The 24,657-nt window shown below is 27.7% G+C and overlaps 1 protein-coding gene across 8 annotated transcripts in view; it reads right to left on the bottom strand.

Annotated features, from left to right (window-relative positions):
• Positions 1 to 24,657, bottom strand: part of LOC107436690 (uncharacterized) — a 111,250-nt gene that overhangs the window by 74,402 nt on the left and 12,191 nt on the right. Inside the window, exon 1 of one of the 8 annotated variants that reach the window (XM_087159607.1) lies at positions 12,157 to 12,309. The exons of the other annotated variants lie outside the window; for them this stretch is intronic. Coding sequence (XP_087015733.1) covers positions 12,157 to 12,170 — 14 coding nt within the window. The 5' untranslated portion in view covers positions 12,171 to 12,309. Of the gene's footprint in view, positions 1 to 12,156; positions 12,310 to 24,657 lie in introns of those variants that run through there. 8 annotated transcript variants of the gene reach the window in all.

Here is a 24,657-nt window from a genome sequence, read left to right as displayed (position 1 = left end):
TTTCCTCGTTTGAACTTTCGGGAGGAGCTCGAATGTGTGCCTTCCCTTTGTGAAGCTGTCACTCCATCTCTCCTGCCATTCAATCAATTTTTCGCGTTCCAAAGTTTTTCTTGCAGTCCGCCTGCTAGGATCTTCAAACAGGTCGACCGTTGATCTCTCACAGGCTAATTTGGCTAACCTATCAGCTTCTTCGTTGCCCTTATGGCCTGCATGTGCTTTTATCCAATGTAAAGCGATATTGTTTGTGAATTCTTGTTTTATTAAGTGGACTAAATACTCTTTAGAGTTGCTGCTTTCCAAAGCTTGCAGGCTAGACAGGGAATCCGTATAAATTGAGATATTGTCTGTAATTCTTTGTTCTTTAAGCCAACGAATCGACTGGAGAATGGCCCATAATTCAGCCTTAAACACGGAAACGTGATCAGAGATGCGAAAGGTTTTTCTTTCAACAGGTTCTCCCTCCAGATAGGCCACGAAAGCGCATCCTGTCTTAAACTCATTGTTAACTAATATTTTTGATCCATCTGTAAATAATTCTAGTCCTTTATAAGTAGGTAAATGCAGTTGATATTTAAGTAAAATTTCTTCAGCCGGATGATAAATATAAGGTGTAGGTATTGGTTTATAGATTATATGTTCTTCTTCATGTTGAAAAATATTATTAAGTTGAGCTTCTATGTTTACTGCCATATCTAGAGGAATTGTTCCAGCAAGTGCTTGGAGAGAGTCAGTAGATGCAGTCTTGTATGCCTTAGTGATAGACAGTAAAGAAGTTCTTTCCATTTTTTTCAATCTATTAATGATTCTTACCTGTTGGGAAAACCAAATTTCTGCTCCATATAAGATAAGTTTCTGAGTGCTGTTTAGGTAGATGAATTTCCGAACATCAGGGCCAATCCCCCAGTCGACCCCAGAGATTCTATTTAGTTTAGCTTGAAATTTAGTAACTTTGCTATAGATAAAGTCAAGGTGAGGCAACCAGGAAAGCTGATAATGCAATCTAAATCCCAAATAATCTATGGTTTCCCTCGTTGCAATGTTAGCCCCACAGAGTTTTATAGTTGGTCGTCTTGAGACCCGATTGGCTTTAGGAAAAACAATCGCGACAGTTTTCTTGGTACTGAATTGAAGATTGTGGGACGTAGCCCAGTTTTCAAATTTCGTCAAAATCATAGTGGCTTGGGGTCCAAGTCTATCAAGAAATGTTCCGTTGAGAAGTAAAAGGAAGTCATCAGCGTATGCGATTATTTGCTCATTAGATTCCCTTTTCATATTTAAAAGAGTGTTCGCTATAAGTAGCCATAAGATCGGTCCCAGACTTGAACCCTGTGGGACTCCTCTTGCTAGAGGTCTCTCCAACTTCTCATTCTGGATATCAAACAGGATCCTTCTGTTGTCCAAAAAACTTGAAATCAACTTAACTAAGTCATAGGAGCAGTTGCAGGAATTCAATTCTTCTATAATTTTGTTCCATAGGACGCTATCAAAAGCACCTTTGATATCAAGGGAAATACCCAGTGCGTGATGTTCATTATCCTTTATTTTCTTAGTTTTCTCAAGTAAGGACTTCATAGCTGTGGTAGTCGATCTACCTCTCCGAAAACCGTGTTGATCTGTATGTAGAATGTTATTAGATTCAAGGTGAAAGATTAATCGATTTGTTATTAATTTATCCAACACTTTCCCCCAAACCGGAAGAAGAGAAATGGGACGATAGTTTTCAGGTTGGTGTAAATCCTTTCCAGGTTTAGGGAGAAGAACTAATTTAGCTTTCTTCCATAATGTAGGGAAATAATTTAGCGAATGACACTTGTTAAGGATTTCAATGAACCATTTTGGTTCCAAGTAGAATATGGATTTAATGACTTCAGGGGGGATGTTATCGGAACCTGCAGCTTTATTGTTCTTTATACTATTAACAACAACTGTAATTTCATTCTTAGTAAATAGTTGATCTTTGTTACAACTTTCAGGTTCCAGCAAAGGGGAGGGGTGTTGGTCCAATGGGAAATGATATTCCAGGATAGCTTCAACTTTTACGACTATTAATGTTCAACTCCGTAGTCTTGTAATTTTGAACTCAATCTAGAAAACTAGAGAACTCGTGGATCAGGTATTGGGAGAAATTTGCCTTCGTGGAAGACTTTTTGATGGAACTAAGCCATATTTGCGTTAGATGGAGAGGAAAACCACGAAAACCTCCCAAGGTTAGTCTGACGGCAAGGGGAATCTAACCCATGATCCATCTACCACTGAGGATACTTTACATCAGCACTGTATCAGCAAACGATGTGAGCCAGAGGTGTCTTACCCAACCAAGAACGACTGGTTCTGGTGACGCAGCTCCTGACTGAAACATTCAGCTAAATATGTATTATTATATTCTGCTAAATATGATAATACTATGTTGCTCACCCTGTAAGTGGTCTTTGTTCTAAGGCATACCCTTCTCAGGAATTCCCTGCTTTAGTTAAGTATTCGGAGAGCTAGACTTCTTCGTATTTCTATATTCTTTGCAAAGTATGGCGACGCGAAGTAGAACAATTTTCATTGCTTCGTGGTAATTGCACAGTTTCCTTACTCAAAAAATACTTTCGTAAAATTAAAACTGAACTGAAAACTTCTCTGATTGAAATTTGTTTAAAACTACTGTAAGAACTTGAGGCTGATAAACCAATGAATAGTTAGTTACAAGATGATAGTTAGTCCCCTTAAATGTATGGATATAAAGAAGCAACTAAAAATTAATGATTTAGGAAAGAAAAGTTACCTGACACAATGCTGAAGGTAAACTTACAGTACATGTTATAAGAACAACACAATGAAAAAATTCAATATGAAATGAAAAAATTCATTCACAGAAACACCGATGGCCGATGATTAAAGACACAAGATACCACTGGAGCCAGTGCATTGTAAGAAATTCCAGATCAAATTACGGTATAAAGTACCGGTACTTTGGGTGCATCATCCATAAAATCCATTTTTACCGTAAAATATACTGTAATTTTAACAGTAATATGTATTTAATTAGAATGATTCAGTAATTTTACTGTAAAATACAGTAAAAATTAAGGTGTATCAGATTTTAATTACGTAACACTTTTCTGTAAAAATTTATTTTACCGTAATTTTTACAGTGCGTATTCAGTAAACTCTTCTGACAGTGTGCATCTGTGGGATGTTACAAGTTAATTTAAATGACGAAATGTCAAACGTTACATTGGCATTAGAAAATTTTAAGTCAAAGACCAAATGTTTCTCTAAAGCAATAATTTTGGTAGATTTCAAAGCAGCCATGTAGACTGCTTTTATAAATCATAGCGCAGAAACTCAGAACATCTTGAAATTAAACTCAATAAGATTATGCGTGTTCCAATAGATTCTTTTGTATGGGGGAATCGATGAAAACCAAAAAGTTAGCTCGTTAATTAAGAAAGGAACACTTGCCACCAAGACAACAAATATAATTTTTCTGAATCATTTAAAAGACGTGCTTATGGGTAAATTATGGATGCCCACAAATCTGAGCAAGCAGTAAAATAAATGGATAAATCCTGTTTTTAAATGGGTAAAAAATGTTTTACCACAATTCCCGTAAGAAAGCTGTGGCAAACTTCAAGCTAAACGGTTGACGATGATTGCATGACAGAACATCTGAATAGATTAGGTAATCTTCCAGTAAATGTATGCGTGTTCTGTAGAGTTTGTGTGATGAATATCATTAATATTATTTGGTTATAAATGTTTGCCTTGTTTGTTTTGCTATTTCTTTTTGTTTAGCAAGCAAGGCTTCCTGATCTGTATGAATTTATATTTCAGATAAACATACATAGCAACAATTCTCAATTTAATTGCTCTTATTAAACTGGTTAATCAGTTATATGCTATCTGTGGTTTTCTCGTCTTACCTTGATTTATAACACTGAAAGGTCCCTCCAATATCCCTCCAATACTTTTAGAACGTTAATACGCATGCTCACTTTCATTTTAGAAATCCTAATATTTTTCAAGTGGTGCTAAAAATGGTTCCAGGAGCAACTATGCTTAAAGTTTTGTATATAAATTATTTCAAATCTAATATAAATAAAATATTTCATGTTTTATACAATATAAATATATAAAGATTATAGAAGTAATTAATTACTATTCTGATATCAGATTATCACGCTTCAATGCAGTTCAATAACCATATAAATGGGGGGAAGATAGTAATTATAGACAATAAAAAATTTTTGATGGTAATTATAAAACTATTATAATTTGGTATTTTTGGATTATCATTATCCCCAATTTGGATTATCATTATCCCAATCAAATTCCCAAACTGTTTGCTTTAAATAAATGTCAAAACATAATAAAATATATTTAATTGAAGTTTAAATTAATCACATCATAGATTTGAGTATAACTAGGAAAAGATAACTGTAACAGCGATAACTATTTGGAAATTTAATACATTTTAATAAATTAACAGAACATTTCGTTTATTTCTAGGTCATTTTTAAAAAAATTAAAGAACTTTCAGCAATAATGAAGATTAAAAAAAAAGAAATAATGAAAATTATTTACCCTAAAATGTATTGTATATGATATTTATAAAAGTTATATCTGAGTCAAACAGAGAATCATATCTTAGAAGTTTTTAACTAAACTTTTTACTCTTAAAGAAGAAACCAAACTGATTTTGTTTTGCCTAAAATTTTCCTTTCTTCAAAAAATACGTGAAACAATAGTTAAACGCTCCTAAATTTGTTTTGCATTCAATTGCTATTAATTGATGGTATTCAACAGAAAAATAAAAGTTTAAAAATAAACAAATAATGATAAAAATTTCCAAATAAAGATTAAATTCTAAACCAAGAAAAAATATTTTTCCATTTAAGTGTCGTAGAAGCTTCTTTCTCTGCCGAGATAAAATGCTCTTTCTAATAATTCTCTGCGCTAAACTAAGAACGAAAGAATTCACCATTTTTACAGCCCTAACCTTGTAACAGTATAACTTTTCATGGGCTACAGAAATAACATTCTTTGATTTAATTTCGAGGAACTTGAGCAATAAAACACATATTAAAACATTCAAACGATTTTACTGTTATCTTTATTCCATACTTAATTTTTTAATGAAATTGGCAACGAGTTGTATGACTCAGTAGGGCAAAGAATTCCGTTATTACTTATCTGGTATTATTGACTTCAACCAGGCAGAGTCATAATCGATAAAAGAAATGAAACGTTAAAAACCGTTATGTTTGTCACACTGCAAATTATCTTTCAAAATATTAGAAGGTTTGAAAATATCGTTCACTGAAATTCAGAAAACGATTACGAAGGTAGCGGTTCTAGATAATTTACAAAGCAACGTTGAAAGAGATTTGGCAATTAAATGAAGATCTTTAATTTATAAAAGCATATAACATTTCCAAGCATTGTGACATCAGAAAACGTTAAATATTGTTTTGATTATCGCATTGTAAATAAAGTGTTGAAATATTTCGAATTTACAGTTTAAAAATAGAATTTTCTAAAACTTAGCAAACGATTTTAAAAGGCAGTTGCTCAAAATTTGCAAAGTGTCAAGAGAAGTTTGAAAATGAAATGAAATTAATAAAAAAAAATGAAATTGAGTTAATAAAATGAATTGGAATTTGTATCTGTTAGTTTATAAAAGAACATATAATTTTTTGAATCTATTATTTTAGCTGTTACTTTGCTATGTAAAAGTAACATGCTTTGTGAATAAGTATTATTAATTGAAAAATGTATTTTATACATTTTGTTAATTGTACTATCTATATTATTTTATTTTGCAAATATAAATTTCATTATATTTTAAAAATAAATATCTTAGAATTATTTGAAAATTAAGTTTTTTTTTAACTTTGTATGTTTAAATTTACAGTTTAAGCATAACAATTTAGATTAAATTTAGTATTTCACTTACTTTAATACCCTTACACACTTTATTTCTGACATGTTGTCTTGACATACATACGACTGTGTATTTTTTTATAATTTTTAATTACTTATAATTTCGAACATTCAGGTGAAGTAAATCTATTTTGTAAACAAATAGCATCAAAATAAAATATAAAATTTTTTATTATCTAAGCAGATGTTATGGAAAAGTCGTAGCAAAGCTGATATGCGATGAAACTCCTGGAATATCTAGTAATGCACGTGCAGGAAAAAAATTAGGTCACGCATGAGCTTACAATAACTAAACTAAAAATATCTTTTTATAACTTTGGGAAAACGAACACAAGTAAAGAAAATGTGTTTATTAACATCTATGTTTGATCACACGATTCAAATAGAAATCATAAAAACTAGTCAAAAATTGAATGATTGTGGAAATTGAACACCTGTTTCTAATGACATTTCCTCGAGAGATATTCACATTTGGTATGCATTGTTGTCAGAAATAAATTTAAACAGTTGCTGCATCAAGTTACATTTACATTTATTTTAATTCCTACTGCAAGTTAAATTTGCCACAAAAACATAAATCTTAAGTTAATATTAAAAAAATTAAAGCTACAAAGTTTGAATAAAAAAGGATGAAAAAACAGCATTGTTGATTTACTATTTCTAATCAATTTTAAATTTGATTTTATCATTTCCAGCAATATTTTCGGCATGCTAGAATTTGATATATTTATTTTAAATTTAACTCCTAATAACAATATTATATGTATGAATGATATTACTTTCTTCATGTCTTGTACACTAAATGCTATAAGTAATTTTGATACTTGTTATTATAATTTAAAAGCTTTCCTTTCATAATCATTTCAAATTTAGTTAACCTTTGATCACACGATTCAAACAGAAATCATAAAAATGAGTCAGAAAGTGAATTATTGTGGAAATTGAAAACCAGTGCCTAATTACACTTCCTCGAAAGATGTTCTTATTTGTTATGCATTGTTCATAGAAATAAATTTAAACATTTGTTGCGTCAAGTAATGTTTGCATTTGTTTTAATTCCTATTGTAAGTTAAATTTGTTACTGAAATAATAAATTTATAACAATTTGATAAATTCAAAATCACACATTATAATAAAGGAAGGGAAATATAGCATTTTTTTATCTACTGTTTCCTCAGAGCTTTGCTTAATAAGTTTAACATTTAAAGTAATATTTTAGACATGCTAGAACTTGTTATATTTCTTTTAAACTTAACTCGTAATAATAATATTATTTACACGAGTGTTATTTTCATCATGCTATGTACACTAAATGTTAAAAAAAATATCAAATTATTATAACTATAGAAGTTATAAAATTATTATTAGTGTTAAAAATTATTAATATCAAAATTTAATAAATTGTAAAAATTTAACATTTGTTCCTAACGATAATACCTGGAAAGATATTCGTTTTTGGTATGCATGTGTAATTTAAAATCTGCTGTGTCAGATGACATTTACATTTGTTTTAATTCTTATAATAAGTTTAATTTTAATAAAAGAACATATTTCAAACAATTTAATGAAATGAAAATTACAAAGTCTGAATAAAAAAGGAAAGAATAAATACAGCCTTGTTGATTGACTACTTTCTTTGATTTTTAATTTTAATTTTTATATTTAAAGCAACAATTTCGGCATGCTAGAATTTTATATTATTAATTATAGTATTATTTAAATGAATAATCTTATTTACATCCTGTACTATACACTAATAATTCTATAAACTTATACTTATTACTATGCTCATTAAAACATTATAGTTATTACTATAAATCGAAAGTTTTTCTTTAAACATTATATCTTAGTTATTTATTTTTTGTTGTTGAAGAGAACAAGATTTTTAACGTTATAGCTTTTTATTAAAAAATGCATTTGAATTTTAAAATTTATTAAATACTTATTACTATGCTTATTTGCAGTCAGTTGATTCTTATTTTAACCAACTGGGTTTTGATTTCGGTAATTAAAAATTATATGAATAATTGTGTGAATGAACTGCGTTTTCTCAACAACAACTATGCTTATTAAAACATTATAGTTATTACTATAAATCGAAAGTTTTTCTTTAAACATTATATCTTAGTTATTTATTTTCTGTTGTTGAAAAGAACAAGATTTTTAACGTTTTAGCTTTTTACTAAAAAATGCATTTGAATTTTAAAATTTATTAAATGACTAATTTGCAGTCAGTTGATTCTTATTTTAACCAACTGGGTTTTGATTTTGGTAATTAAAAATTATATGAATAATTGTGTGAATGAACTGCGTTTTCTTAACAACAAAAAATAAACATTGTAATCTAAGATGCATATTATTAGAATAAGACAGATATTCTTTTGTGTTTGAGAAATTTATTTTAGTATATATACTTAACTTACAATTTTCTTTTAGAACAATATGAATGAGTGCAAATTAAAATGTGGAAAAAAGTAAAACGATTTCTTAATGAAATCTTCTGAGTAAAAATGGTAAAAATTAAAAAAAAAAGGAATTAAAAGAATAGAAGGAAGTTTTTTTTGTTCCTTTTCCTAATGAAATATACTTTGGATATTTAAAGAGTAATTACAAAACAAATTTTTAAAAAAAATTTAAATTTTAAAAGTGTTCTATACTTCTCTTAAGAATTTATACTTCATAGGAAATTTTTCAAAACCATATGAAAAAGTATAAAGCTGAAGGGGAAAAAAGTAAAAAGAATTTTTAATAAAATCTAGCAAGAAGATTAAAAAAATAAGCATTATGTTTATTCTTATTTTATCACGGAGGAAAAAATTCTGGAGAAATTATCATGCTGCATGATACTGATTTTTCTCATAAAGAAAATAAATAAATAAAAATAAAAACGGACATAATTCTGGTTAGTAAAGCTGGTATTTAAACCATTCATTTGGTAATTTTTCTATTCACATGGCAACAGTTTAGCGGAAATTATGGTTCTTATTTCCAAACATTTAGAAAAAATACAAAACGGAAAAGTAAATTTAACTGAATAAAGGGTTTTAATGCAACGTTCTCAGTTTTCATGATAAAATCTCAAAATTTTACCTCATTTACCAAAATTCTTTTTCTTTTTTTAATTTCACCAAAATCATTACCAAAGCACTTCGCTCAAAATACCGATTGTTTTAGTGTTCCCATAGAACTAGAAACGGGATAAATTTTGCCAAACTTCTCGTAATTCTGACCCTGCCTTTTTCTTAGTGCTTCAATGTTAATAATACTCATGGTCTAAGCTCAAAATAAAAGTTAGTGTAGATATAATGTTGTTATGGTTTGCGTCAAAATAACGATATTTGTATGTTTTCATTTATGAAAGTTTTTAAAAATTATATTTAGGCATGTAAAAGCTCTATTTGGGCTTACTGAAGTAGTCTAAGAAACTCCTGAAAGGCTTGTAAAAATTTTAAGCATTTTTGAGGCCTGAAGTATAAGAAAAAACTTTTGTCAAGAAATAAAAATGGAAATAAAAATGATAAAAAATAAGCATAGATTTAGTAAAATAATATAAAAAGGAAAAAATGTGAAACAGATATTTCCATAAAATGCGTACAGAAAAGATATGAAACCTAATCTAGTTTAAGAGATTACCAATTCTTTTAAATGTAAGAAAAATAACACTATACTCATTTTTATGTAAACTCGCTTTAAATAACACTGCTATATTACTTTATATCTCTTAATATATTTAAAACAATCCATCAAACTAAATATTAGAATTAATATGTCTGAACTTCAAATATAAAAAATACTATAATTTACTAAGTACCTTAAAGGGGAAATTGAAAAATCAATACACATATTTTGTGGCATTTTTCCAGGAAAAAAATAGCTTTTTATTTTACTTGGTGATTTATCTTCCTACGAATTGGGACAGGAAATTTCCCCAAAGCAGAAAAGTATATTTTCCAGCATCAGATTATTCCCTAAGGGAAAAGAGGAGGGGGTTTTTAAAGCGTATTCTACATTCCATTAAAATTGGCATTTCACTTATAGACAAAAAGAAATTAGTAATGGAATTAAAGACGTAAAGGGAAAATTGATGATTATTTTATAAAATAATTAAGTTCGTATATTAGCTTTGGATCATCCAGAAATGCTACTTTAATTTATTTTCAGTTTAAGAACAAAATGAAATGATTTAATGATTAAATTTTAACATAAATGAAAAGTTTTTAAATCTCAGAAAAAATAAATAATTATATTCATATGATCATTTAGTTCTTTTGCCCCATAACTCAAAAAAAAGAAAGAAATTAGTTATAAAATTAAAGACTTGAACTATTAAATCCATTATTTGACTACAATTTTAATGATTTTTGAAATTTATAATTTTGAAACTAATGTTTTTTTTGCACACCATAAATTTCTCCATTTTAATTTCAGCACATTTTTTCTGTACTCTAATTCTCTACATAGATTTTGTCTATGATTTTTTTCTTTCCTGCTGTATGTAAAATCTCATTTTAATACAATTACAAGACATAAAAAAGTACCGAAGGTTATAAAACCATAAGAGAAAAATAAACTAAGAATGATTATTTTTATATTGTTTTGCTCACTGCATCACATACAATACTGTTCAAGTTATAATAATAATTTTTTCTAATTTCAAGCTTGCAATAACATTTGCAGGAAGATAATACTTTTAGAAGTTATGAATTAATTATAAAGAGTTTGTGTACAGATTTAGATAATATTTGTTATTTTATAATAGAGCAAAGAACCATACCATACCATAATTTTATCATAACGGTATAAGATTTAGGGAAATATTCCGGGGTTCGTGGACATGATTAGAGTATATTTGTAATTTTATAATGCAGACAAAATTTTTGTACCACAATTTTATCACAGAGTCTGCGCGGTACAAAATTTGTGCAAAGATTACGGGTTCGTGTACTTGCGTAGAGATTATTAGTTTCATAAAGTAACCAAAATGTTTGTACCACAATTTTATGACAGTATCTGTACGGTATATAATTTAGTCAAATTTTTCAGTTGTGTCGAATATAGTAATTAGAAATAGAAATTTTTTTTCCAACAAAATCCCTTCAAACAGATACTGGTGACATATGTCTTAGCAAACGCAAGTTTCAGGTTCCCGTTCCAATTTGAACTGTGTAATTTCTTTCGTTAAAAACAATTATATAATGTTACCGTCATCAAATCATTTATTTTCTCTGTTTCTTCCAAACATGATACTTTTCGTTCTTAGTTTCTTAGTTCTGAAATATTGTTTCAGAGTTTAATTTTATTTTATCAGATATTTTTTAACATTTTTCATGTTAAATTAGTATGCTTTGGTTTTCAAGCAGTCGCAGTTTATTTTTTTGTAAATATTTTCGCTGTTTAAAATTAGAACTCTTTGTACGAAACATTTTAAAATAAACGCGAGATGTAGATCTTAAACTTCTTTTTCTCTCCCCTTAATCCAATTCTGACAGTTTTTCATCATTTCATTCAATTTATTTGTTTATTTTTTAGATAAACAAAAATGGTTTGATTAAGAAGACTATTTGAAAGCAATATTCTCACAATCTAATTTAATAAAAAGTTTGATAATTTATTAAATTATATTGCACCTCAATTACACAATATCTTGGTTTAAAATCATATTCATAACTTTGAATGATAGTTATTACCATGTACCGTAAGTCAAAAAGGGGCCGTTTATTATAAAAATTAATTATCCCATTTTAAATAAATATCCAAATAATGAGCTTTTTGCAAATTTTTATGAAATAAAAACAATCAATGTTCATTTTTCATTATTTTATGCCAGTCAAAGACATAATATTTTTTAATATAAAAGATAGGACAAAATCTGACGTAAATAAACAAAAAAAATACATATTTTAAAAATATGGAGTTAGGGTACTTTTACAATTATAAATTTCTTTCAAAAAGAAATTCTTAAACTAAACTGCGATTTAAGAAACACAATTAAACCTTTAAAGGCCATTTTTCTTCCTTTATTTATAGATATCTTTAATTTATCAGAATTTTATATAACTGTATTGCAATGCATATTTGCAATACAGTTCTTATCAATCTCCTTGCGAAAGAACAATCAGATAGTAATATATTCTTTCAATATCTAAGAAACAAATACATTTATTTTTCAAAAATGTAAAAAAGAAAGATAAATTTAAAAATAAAGTATTTATTATTCATACGTACTCGTACATTGTCATTGAATTCAATATCCAAAATAAGTCTGTCTCGTAACTGAAATCATCTGACTAAGAACCTTTACGAAGAGTAGGATTGCACAATCACACTATCTGCTATACCTTATTCTTTGATGCAAAGGAGAAAAAATCTTGAAAAGATCATTCCCATTGTTGCATATTACAAGTACCATCTAAAAGTAAGAAGCATTTTACATGCTTTTTCGAGACCCGCTATGTGTAATATGAATTAATTTTGGGTATAATTTACCGTTACTACAAACGGACGAATCTCAAGAAATGACATTTTTATACTCGAGTAGAACTGTTCCTTTGTTGCAGCAGGGACAATGGTAGAGGTTTCTTCTTTTTATTTCTTTTTTTTAAAAAAAAATCTTCTTTTAGGTAGCTTTTCTTTTTCAAAGGATACTATGACATAACAATAAGTATGGGAGAGTAATTAAAATGCAAAATGTATGCTATTAAATAATGCTCAAAGTATGTGAGAGTTATTTGAGGTTTATTTGTGCTTTCAGTTTGAACAAGGATCCTAAACTAAGCCGTAAGGCAAATCGTAATAATTATTTTTTTTCATGTACAACGCTTTTCGTAACTTTATAAGTTCATTGTTATGGGAAATAAGGCTTTAAGAAGAGATAAAAGTTTATTTGGAATTTGGATTCAATTACACATTTATTTATACTTCTAATCATACATGGCAACGTTACTTTTAAAAAGTAACGAGTAAAAGTACAAGTATTTTTAAAAAAAGTAACGAGTAAAAAGTATAAAGTTCTTATTTTAAAAAGTAACGAGTAAAAAGTACAAGTAAAAGTACAAGTACTAAGCAAAAAAAATAACGATTTAAAAGTACATTTCTAAGAAATCAAAAATTCAAAGTAACCTGAAATTTTATTGAATAATATTCTTATGTTCTTTAATGTTTTTGCAAAATTGTTGTTATTTATTTAATTATTTTTAATTTTAAAAGTTATGGACATTAATTTATTTTCAAATTCGGAAGAATATTATAATATAATTTTATAATATAATCGTATAATACAATTTTAAAATCAAATATAATTTTAAAATCTAACTTTTTATGGATTTGCACGAAAAAGAAATTTTATCTATTGATTTTTATTTCTAGTTTATTATTTTTATTTATTTAAATTACCATTAATTTAAAATTGTTTTATTCTATAGAAACGCGTTTTAAAAACACAAACATAAACAAAGCAAACATGGGGTTTCAGATAGCTTTGTGATCTTTGAGCTAGTAAAAAATAATTGAATGTGTATGATAAGTTGAAACAGAATGTATTTAAACACCAAGTTAGCTGTGAATGCATATATATTGCACATTAATTTTATAAATTAAAAAAACATAAGCATTTTTTTTTTAATTTTAATTTTTTTTTTTTTTTTTTTTTTTTTTTTTAAGAAGGCTTACCGAGTTTTAGAAGAACGTAACGATTTCATTCGACAGTTCCGTTACAAATACTTGTACTTTTTCCCTAAAAAAGTAACGAAAGTACAAGTAAAAGTACTGAATTTAAAAAGTAACGAAATACAAGTAAAAGTACGCACTTTTTACTTGTACCGGCGGTACAAGTAACGAAAGTAAAAGTACTGCCATATATGCTTCTAACTGATGTAAAAATTATATATATATTTTGAAAATAAAAAATTATTCTAAAAATTTTTAAAAAAAAGTCGAGAACAGTTCATTTTTTTTAATTTAAATTTTTTAATATATTTATTTTTCCTTAAAACGACAAATATAATTAATTAAATATAAACTAATTATGCTAGTATATAAGCTAGTTATGTACATATTTACATAACTGGCAACATTCGCATTAAATCGATCAAACGATGACATTTAAATGAAAAAGTGATCAATATCATTAAAGCTAAATAATTATCAATAAAATTACTTTCGATAATACGTGTGACATTTTAGTCACATATAGAGAAAAATAGCTTTTCTGGTGTTTTTATATTAATGAACAATCAATAACATAAACAAAATACATGACAATGAGAAATGGAGGTTCATATCTGATACCACTGAAAATAAATGAGTATGTTTTTGAAGAGGTTGTGTGATTAAAATAATTGAGTAAATTGTAAATAATAATAATTATATAACTATCGAAATTTAAATAAAAACTAATACGACTAACAAATGTCGAGATACATCACATAGAAAAAAAAAAGATAAAGCTATCCAAGATATTAGATATTAGTAAGACCAGTAGTTTTGTAGGGGAGCGAGTGTTTTAAGTGGACAATGAATAAATCAGATGAGATTAAATTGGTTGCTGTGAATGATTACAATACCGTATAGTTTTGTATTCATGATTTTTTAACCGAACCGATTGTAAACTGTTTCAAAACTTTTAACTAGGTTAAAAAAATTATCGTTATTATAAACTTTTGTTTAATTCGATGTTAAACTTGTTAATTAGATGGACTGACTGTTGCTGGTTACTTTACCATAATTTCAGAATGAAAATTATAACAGCGTAGAGAGAGTATGTTATATAGTTTAATTATTCCTTTAACAAAAATGATTAATTTTCACTCCATCAACAGTCATGATCATTTTAATAAAAAATGGAGTTTTGAAAAAAATTAGGTGCTGGTTGTGGTGAGAGGAAATTTTGTAACAGGGAAATACATAGTTCAATATGTCAAAAGCCACCACATTAGCAGAAATATTGTTTAAAATGCAATCTTCATATTGATTGAATTTTCATACATTGTTAGTTCTAACCGTAAACATTAAATGCCTTTAAGCTTAAATTTCTATTTATAACCAAATCGATAAACTCTACCGTCACAGTTTATTCTATTTGGAATTAAAACTTAATAACTGTCGTTCAATAAATTCTTTGCTGAAAAGTAATTTGGCAGCTGAAATCACAGTTGATCCATGCGCCACGGTTTTAACGTTATAATTAAAACTATTCGCAAATAAAAAAGCGTTACATTCCATCCAAAAAAATTTAAATTTCAAATATTTTTTTCATTTGAATATTGCGTGAGATATTTTGGCTCAAATAGATTATACATAAAAGAACAAATAAGAAAAGCAATAGTTTCTTAATTTAAGTTCTATATTCCTAGTAAATTACTTTTTATTTTTTATTTTTCTTACATAAAATAGAATTCTAATATTTTACAATATTGCCTTAAATACGCTTATGATGTTCTGTTAAAGTACATACACTGCGTACACTGTAAAAACCCTAAATACACAGTAAAAAAATTCCTGAACAAATTACTCTAAAAAATACCGGTACTCAAGGTTTTGGGATTTTACGTTTCACCGTAAAATCCCAAAATGCATATCATAATGATCATGCGCAAACATCTTTTTCAATGCATTTCAATGAAAATCTAATAATTCAACTATTCCTTTAAAATAAAAGTATAAAGTGGAAACAAATTTTCAGCAAGTTTTACATTAAAAAAATTACATTCTTCGACATTGTCATATTAAATAAAAAATTTCCAGCAAATGTTAAATATGAGTTATTAAAATGATATTACTCTTTACTTGCTTTCGCATTTCAGTCTTAACTTTATATTATTTTTCACGCACATCAATCAGATAAACTTTTTTTCTTCATAAAAATGTGCACGAATAGGTAAATAAAAAAATAAGCTAATTTAGTTTTATGAATTCAAGTTTTAAATCAAAGTCAAATTTTGAGAGACTACTTGAACTTTATTTCAGAATATTTCTGATTAAATATTTACTTGGCTCACCAGGAATAGAAGGCCGTAATTGGCTGGCCAGGTATAGAAGTGCGCATGTGCATCGGAATTTTAAGATGGTTTAGTATGTCTAGCAATGTAATTTTCAAGACCTGAGTCCCTTTTTCTTCAGTAGTGGTTTGTTATAGTTCGATAACAATTTTGATTTTTTTTTTCTGCCGGGGTACTGTATTGGCGATCGATCGTTCTCTGATTCAGGTCAAAATTACGATCTGTGGATGAATGAATGAATGTATGAATGGGTCCGCCCTATAAACGGGTGCGACGTATGGTGTGGCAGAAGTCGAATTCTCGGCCATAGGTGGCGCCACTGAAAAACAAGAAACGCACACTCTGCCTTAAATTGCTCGGTTTCACCAAGCAGGCTTGCCCGTGTGGCAGTTGACATTAGAAACAACAACAACAGCACAACCCCCAATGCTGGCTCTGTTATTAATTAATTTTTCCAAAGGACCTAAAAACATATACAAGCGGTTATTACAGAGTACTCTGTATGCAAAAAATACAGTTGATACTTATAAATTTTTTTCAGGATATAAAATATCGTAATATTTGTTCATTTATTATTTTTTGTAAGAGAGAATGATCTATATTTAATATCCTCATAAAAACTGCAACCGCTTGGTTTTTAAAAGTCGTTGCTCATAGAGCGTGGAACGTTATTTCGTGAAGTTATGGTTATGACACCTGTGTAAACAAAAACCCGATGCCATAGCAGCTATAAAATAAAGTAAGTAGCCATTAATGCACTGGTTTTCATTGAAGGTGATATTTAAATTTTAAATCTGGCAATAAGAGATCACATCTGGCTCTTAAGTCACATTTTTGGCATAATCTTTTATCGTGTATGTTTTGGTAGCGTGTCCTTGATCATAAACAATGGGAAACGATACAAATTTTTTCAAGAAAATGTTATGGATATTATGAAAAAACGTTATTCAACATTTTCGAATAAGCTGTTGACATTGACTGATCCGTGATTTGTGGTTGGGAAAGCAACAAAGAAGTTTTGATGCAAAATTCTATCCATTGTTTGGAGAAGTCACTTTCGGGTAGAAATGATAATATTTTGTTTTTACCATATGAGAGTTACGTATTTACTTGTTCAGTCGAATAGTTATCAAAGATAATGACTTGAAGATTATATATGATAATATTTATTTTATCTTTAGATCAGTAAATTAGATCAGTAAATATCAATTCACGCATATAGCAATAATTTTTTAAAACTTTTTTCTTATAAAAGTATTTATTGAATAGTATTTATTGGTTGTGCATATAATCACGTAAATTATATTGCACTTAAAATATTTTGATTAAAAATGGAAAATTTAACTGAAAATTTAACTGCTTCGTAAAATCAAGTTAAATTTTGAAAATTTAAAATTATATATATGTAATAATTAAAACTATAAAATTTAACTAAAGAGATTATTAGGATAAATTTTTAAGTAGAATTTTTAAAAAAGATTATTAAAAAAAAAACAGTTTTTAAATCATGAAATTTGATTTCACTGAAAAGCTTCTTTTCATCACTTGTTAAATGTAATGTTCTAAAAGATTTTAAAAAGAAAAAATAACAATTGAAAATTTCAAATTATATATATGTAATAATTAAAACTATAAAATTTAACTAAAGAGATTATTAGGATAAATTTTTAAGTAGAATTTTTAAAAAAGATTATTAAAAAAAAAAACAGTTTTTAAATCATGAAATTTGATTTCACTGAAAAGCTTCTTTTCATCACTTGTTAAATGTAATGTTCTAAATGATTTTAAAAAGAAAAAATAACAGCTTTAAATCATATACGTACATATATAAACACCAGAAAGCTGAAAAACATCATTTTTCATTGAAAACTTTTTCCTGTTAATAAACAGTTGGCAGTACAAATCAATGTTTTCTATTCATAGCTTACTGTAATACATTTTTAAATTTAAGAAAACTGATAATTTTTAAAAGGTAAATTTTTAATTGCAAAATAAGAAAGCTAATTTAGTAAAAAAAATTTTAAAAAAGAGATATATATTATAAATGAATTAAAAAGTAGTTTGGAAAGCTCTACGAGACATTTAATCAAAATAAATATATGAAAAAAAGATTATTGTCTGCAGATTTTCAGCAATTTTTGTAGTTTAATGAACTTTAAACATGAAAAGTTGTTTGAATCTGCCATTTTGTAATATGAAAACACCAAATTTAACCACAAATCAATTTCTAAAAAAAGAAAAATTTAACTTTGTTAATTTTCCTTAAAATCCTCAAAATCTATCAGCGTAAACTAAAAGACAAAAAATTACCTATCAAAATTATATATATATATTTCATATATATTATATATATATGAAAATTATATTTCAATCCTTTACCTTAATTATAAAATATATAATTAAAATGTTAGCATAAAGTTATCGACAAAATTACAATAAATTCTTTTAAAAAAGTTCACAATGTAACTCTTGTGTAAACGATGCATAAAACATTACTTAATTACAAATCGTAATTACCCTCATGTAGTAATTAAATTTTTCTCTACTCGCAAATATCAGCAACTCAATTAACATTTTTTTCAACCTCTCTTCTTACGTCTTCACAAAAACTGGTAATTTAATTTAAAATACGCAGCACCTCCCAGGTATCGAAGAAAACGTGGAAATTTCGAAATTCTCCCAGAAATATATTTAGCACAAACCTGGCGCTTAGCAGCGTCTAAAGGCAATTAGTGGCACATGATTGACGATTTCCTGCGCTGTTCTTTCCTTTATTAAATCACTGCTTTCTGCTTTTTATCATGACCGACATCGCATTTATAATAACTCTAATATATATTCTTTCAGGCGGCTGAGAAATGTCTCCATTATTATAACCTTCTTTTAACACTTACTTAATTATGTTTTATTCAGTAAGCACAGATAATAAATAATCTACGGCTATTTTTGTGTATGAAATTCAATCTTTTTTTGTAAATATTTGATCATTGTAATATTTAATGCAAACAATTATAAACGAAAAACTGAGAAAGTTAAGAAGAAATTGAAAGGATTAAAAAGATATTTTGAGTAAAAAGAATAATTATGTTTTATTCAGTAAGCACAGATAATAAATAATCTACGGCTATTTTTGTGTATGAAATTCAATCTTTTTTTGTAAATATTTGATCATTGTAATATTTAATGCAAACAATTATAAACGAAAAACTGAGAAAGTTAAGAAGAAATTGAAAGGATTAAAAAGATATTTTGAGTAAAAAGAATTGAGAAGAAGAAAACAAAGAATTGTAAGCCACAACATACCATATAATCAAAAAGCATTGTTTTTTTTTCTTTATTAAATTACTTTGCGATTTTTATCATGGTCGACATTGCATTCATAATAAATCTAATATATATTCTTTCAGACGGCTGAGAAATGTCTCCATTATTATAACCTTCTTTTAACACTTACATAATTATATTTTATTCCGTAATCCCATATAATGAATAACTTAAGTCTTTTTGTATTAAATTCCGTCTTGTTTTTTTTTAATATTACAACAACATTGTACTGTTTAATACAAAGAATTAAAGAAATAAATGCAAAAATGTTAAAAAGAAATTTTAAAAAATTAAAAAGGGAATTTGCGTTCAAAGAATTAAAAAAAAGAAAAAGAAAACAGAAAAATGTAGACGGCAACATACCATATGATCAGCAAAATAATTATTTCAAACTTTGGAAATAACTATTTTAGAGAAATCTACCCAATAGAATCCTTGTTTAGCTCTTAGTAACTATTTTTTATTCTGTATTATCAAATAATAAATTATTTATTATATTTAATAGTTTTTCTATCAAAGTTCGTCAAATCTTCTCCTCTTTAACTATAAAACACTGCAATATTTAATGCAAATCATTTAAGTGTAAATAGCAAAATACCATATAATTATACCAGTTTTATAATAATGAAGGCCAATGACGCAAAAAAAGGAATGCATAAAATAGAAGCCGGGTATGTTATCATAAAAGTTAAGTTGGCATTCTAGTTATATTTCTTAATACAGTAAATAGAGAGAAACAGCACTTGCGAGACCATAGGAGGGTGGCTCATCATTTATTGTAGTTTCATTTTGGAGGTAGCTTTCATAGAGGAATTCGAATGAATTTCGTGATTTTCTACTAAAATTTTTTTGCACCTAAAATTTTTGTTGTTCTAAGAATCTCTGAAATATCGTAAGGCATTTTCTGTTATGTTAACGTGCACGGGTGATAACCTTTGAAATTTCGCTTTTAATTTCAAGAAACTTTGGTGTTAATTACGACGAGACCCCCTCTACATTAACCCCTTTAGGACTGCAATCACATATACGTGATAACGCTATTCTGCCTTCACTGTGCACGGTATTAAACTAAGCATGAAACAAGACTTTCTGACTCTAGCGGTTCAAAATAAAACGAACGTGATCTCAATACGGTACTCATATATTACACATCATATTGGTACAATTTGGTATTACATAAACTCCATTTTTACCATAAAATATTATACCATAATTTTAACAGTAATATTTATTTAAATAGAGTGATTCAGTGATTTTACGGTAATTGTTACTATAAAAATTACGATATATCAGATTTTTGTTCCGTAACAGGTTACGGTAAAAAAGGAATTTACGGTAAAAAGTATCAGCACCCTGTGCTTTTTACCATAATTTGATCCGGAATTTTTTACAGTGTACTTGTTTCAATTTTGAACATTCAATTAGTTCACATTAGTTCTTGTTTCAATTAATTGACATTTATTCTACTGATTTCATTAAACCACTACGTTATACCAACTTACTCAGCATAGTAATTGGCATAGCTGGAACCATTTTAAAGAAAAAGTTTTCATAAATACAAAATTACATTTTATGACCTTTTGATGATCATTTTTTAGTTAAGTGGTTCGACTAGTCGCAGTATTTTTTATATCTAGAATAGGTATTATAATCAAGCACTAAAATTATATCAGCTACACTGCAAAAAATTTTTGATCAAAAAGTACCAGCACTCAGCGTTTCGGTGATCCAATTTACCGTAAAATCTATTTTCAGCGAAACAAGTTACGGAATTAAAAAATCAGATAAACCTCAATTTTTACAGTAATAATTACCATAAAATCACTGAAAGATACTTTATACCAGGGGTGTCAAACTCGCGGCCCGAGATGAACATTTTTGCGGCCCAATCAGTATATCCGACGCAAAGTAAAAATAAAATAGAAATGTGAATTAGAAAGAAAACTAGCATATAAAATTGCAATATACTTTATTTATAAACTATAAGGATCATTTTAAATTGTAAGCGCGAAAATGTAAATTTCTAATTGGCTTGCCGCACCTGCAATTCCAGGGATACTGCATCGTATCAAAAATACGCAGAAAAAATTTCAAATCTTAGAGCAGAATTTGAAACAAGGTTTAAAGATTTTAATTCTTTGGAAGACAAATTTTGTTTGTTTTCTTCAATTTTCCCAATAAATATAGACTCAGTAATATGCAAATGGATGTGATTGAGATTCAGTACGACTCAAATTTGAAGGCAAAATTCATTGAAGTGGGTGTGACTGAATTTTACGAATATTTACCGGCATGGTTTGAAAATACTCGTAAATTCGCACATGAAGTCATTTTCATGTTTGGAAGTACTTATCAGTGCCAGCAATTATTTTCTGTTATGAATGGAAATAAATCTCCTGTCCGAAACTGTATTAATAACGCTCACGTTGGGTCAATTTTGAAAGTAGTCTCAGCCAATAAAATTTCTCCCGAAATAGGAAAGATAGTAGCAGAGAAGAGATGCCAAGCATCAAACAATAATTTAACTTTATATATGTTTATTACAATGTACTATTCAAAATAAAAATATTTGTTTCCATGAACATTTTTTTTTTTTTTTTTTTGCGGCCCACTTAAAGTAAGCATTGTTTATTTGGCCCAAGTTAGCTTTTGAGTTTGACACCCCTGCTTTATACCATCTTTTACGAAATTTTTTACAGTGTGATAGCCGCAACCGCTTTTAACCTTCATATTTCCTCTTACCTCGTATATTCATCAATAAGTTTATTTCAAAAATAAATCTCACCAATTCGCGATCGCAACGCTTGAGTACGCTCTCTAGCGGAGCCTGAAAATATCAGGCATTTATTTATTAAGTTTTCATTTAGTTCTATCCTATTCATTGGCAGAGTCGGAAGCCATTTTCTTAGTAGAAAATAAGAAGTAAAATTTCCCCAAGGAAAAGGTAGAAGAACTTGAAAAAACTGACCGGAACATTGGTAAATCTTTCTGAAACAGAACACGCCAAACATTTGAAGAACAATTTCTCAATAATTTTACCTTTCTATTCTTAACAAGTTTGCTACCGATAACTTCCGATTTCGTGACCGCATACTGTTACAAATGTATGTATTACGGTAAAATAAATTTTTTTTGTCTTCAATTCATTATAAATGAAAGTGAAGTCAACATTGCTTAGTTTATTCCAATGAATAAATTCGAAAAACAACAATAAAGAATCATCCGAATTACTTGAAATAATATCATTTATGTTGATTATTAATAAATTTTTATCGTTTTCTTAGTAAGTATCTTTTTAATTTTGATTGATAAATTTCAACAAGAATTCAGCTATTCTGTTTTTAAGTTACATATTAAAATTCATACCGAGATCTTGCAATTATAAAATTTTATTGTGTGGTATGTCATCTTAAAGTAATGAAGGGATAATTTATGTATGTATTATTTGAGAATAAAGTTTTCAAATGAAGAACATATCATTTTGAAATTCTTCGGATTTATAAAGCATGTAAGTGTTATAATTTTTATAATAAAAAATTTTACTTGTAAATAATTTTTCCTCTTATTTTATGATGATTTTCTATAGAATGGTTTTCTACGTCTGATTATGAATAAAAAAACATGAAAGTTTTTTATTTTAATGTGAGGAATTTTTAGAATTATTATTTATTTATTTTTTGTTTCGTAAGCATTCTTTATTTTACGTTTTTCAGTTTCTAAATAACTTTATTGAAACTTGAAATTTTTTGATAAAAATTGTTGTCAAAAAACTTTTTTTGCAAAATTAAATGATATAAAAATATGGACTTATGTATACTTTTTGAAGTAATGTGATTCATAAAACTTTGGAATGTTAAGTTTAAATAGGCCTTTTAAGTTATATCATTAAATTTAGTAAAACTATTTCTCAGGCATTGGTTTTAACTCTAATAAGAAGATACGTATTTTTTTCTGTTTATTTACAAATATTTCTCCGATGTGTTTTGGATGTTCCTTCTCTAAAAAAAAGAGATGCCATTCTGTTTTCGCTAACATAAGAAATAATATCAAAAATTTTTCTTTTTAAATTTAATAAGCTACAATAAAGAAGGAACGTTACAATGCTACACTGAAGAGATTTCCAGAGCAACTCAATGACTGTTCCTATAGAATTTCGCAGCCGTTCGTCTCATACAACAAGTTCGTTGCGATAGCGAATCAATGATTTAAAATTTTTTAAATCGTCTTTATTTTATTTCAAACTGCTTAAAAAAATAAGGAAAGAAAAAGGGCAGAGAAGAAAAAATTCTCTCTTGACTAAGATATTTTCTGACATGTTTTCATTTAGCTACTAAATATTATGCCAGACCGAATTCCAGAAGCACAGCGGGTGAAGAGAGAAACAAGCTCCCCACGATAACAAGGAAATGGATCCATTGGAAAGAGTTTCGATAGACTAAAGGAGATGAACGTTACTTCATCATTTCCAACATCTGACGTTCACAGTTGGATATCCGCCTTTTACTCGCTTCATCAAAAGTCTATGACTCTTAGTCTTAAGGGATTAAATGAATCGACAACATATAATTTGGGGCAAACATAGACCTACTTCATTTCATTTGTTTTCGAAAAAGTAATGTGGTACTTCAGTCAGTTTGCTATTAAACTTATTGCATTGGCTCGGTTCTTACATTTCATTTCATTTCGAGTTGGAGAGGTTGCTTTTAATCATCCAATGGCGCAGATATATTTTTGAGCAGTTAATCACATAATGACCCGAAATCGGCACAAAAGCCAAAGAAAGTTGGAAGGTTATTCTATTATGCTAAAATTATTGATGCACATAAAGTACAAATTTGCATCAAACTTAGGAAAATACACGGAGAAAAAAATTCTGGTAAAATCACAGTATTGCAAAGTATTGGCATTTCTGGAGAAAAAAAATTATGATTCTTGTTAAGTAAACCAAAATATACGTTATCCAAATTCTTATTACCTCATTATTAGTAAAAAATAAAAATTTGCAAGAACTTATCAGTAGAAATGATTTTTATGCCATACTATTTGATAAAATAACAAATTTTACCTCATTTTCCACGCTTTACCACGCATAATAAAACCATATTTTATTTTTAATTATACTAAAAACACTACTAAAGCGCTAATTATACTATTTAACTTTATAATATGATTCAATTTAAAATTATGATTCAAATTTCATACTGTGATTCGATGTTATTGTGATTCAGGATATTATGATTCAAGGTACTATAATTTAACTTAAACCGAAAGGCAGGTCATTTTGTATGATATTAGGGCTGAAGGTATCGATACTATAGTTCGCAGTTGATTGAGAGTTTCTAAAAGTTCTATATTGACTTATATGAAATATAATACTTATAAATCAATACTGAGTGTAAAATAATAA

The sequence above is a fragment of the Parasteatoda tepidariorum genome, chromosome 3, assembly GCF_982258835.1.
Source record: "Parasteatoda tepidariorum strain Cologne lab strain chromosome 3, Ptep-v5.0, whole genome shotgun sequence".
Lineage (NCBI taxonomy): Eukaryota > Metazoa > Arthropoda > Arachnida > Araneae > Theridiidae > Parasteatoda > Parasteatoda tepidariorum.
This window is presented reverse-complemented; position numbering and strand designations above follow the sequence as displayed.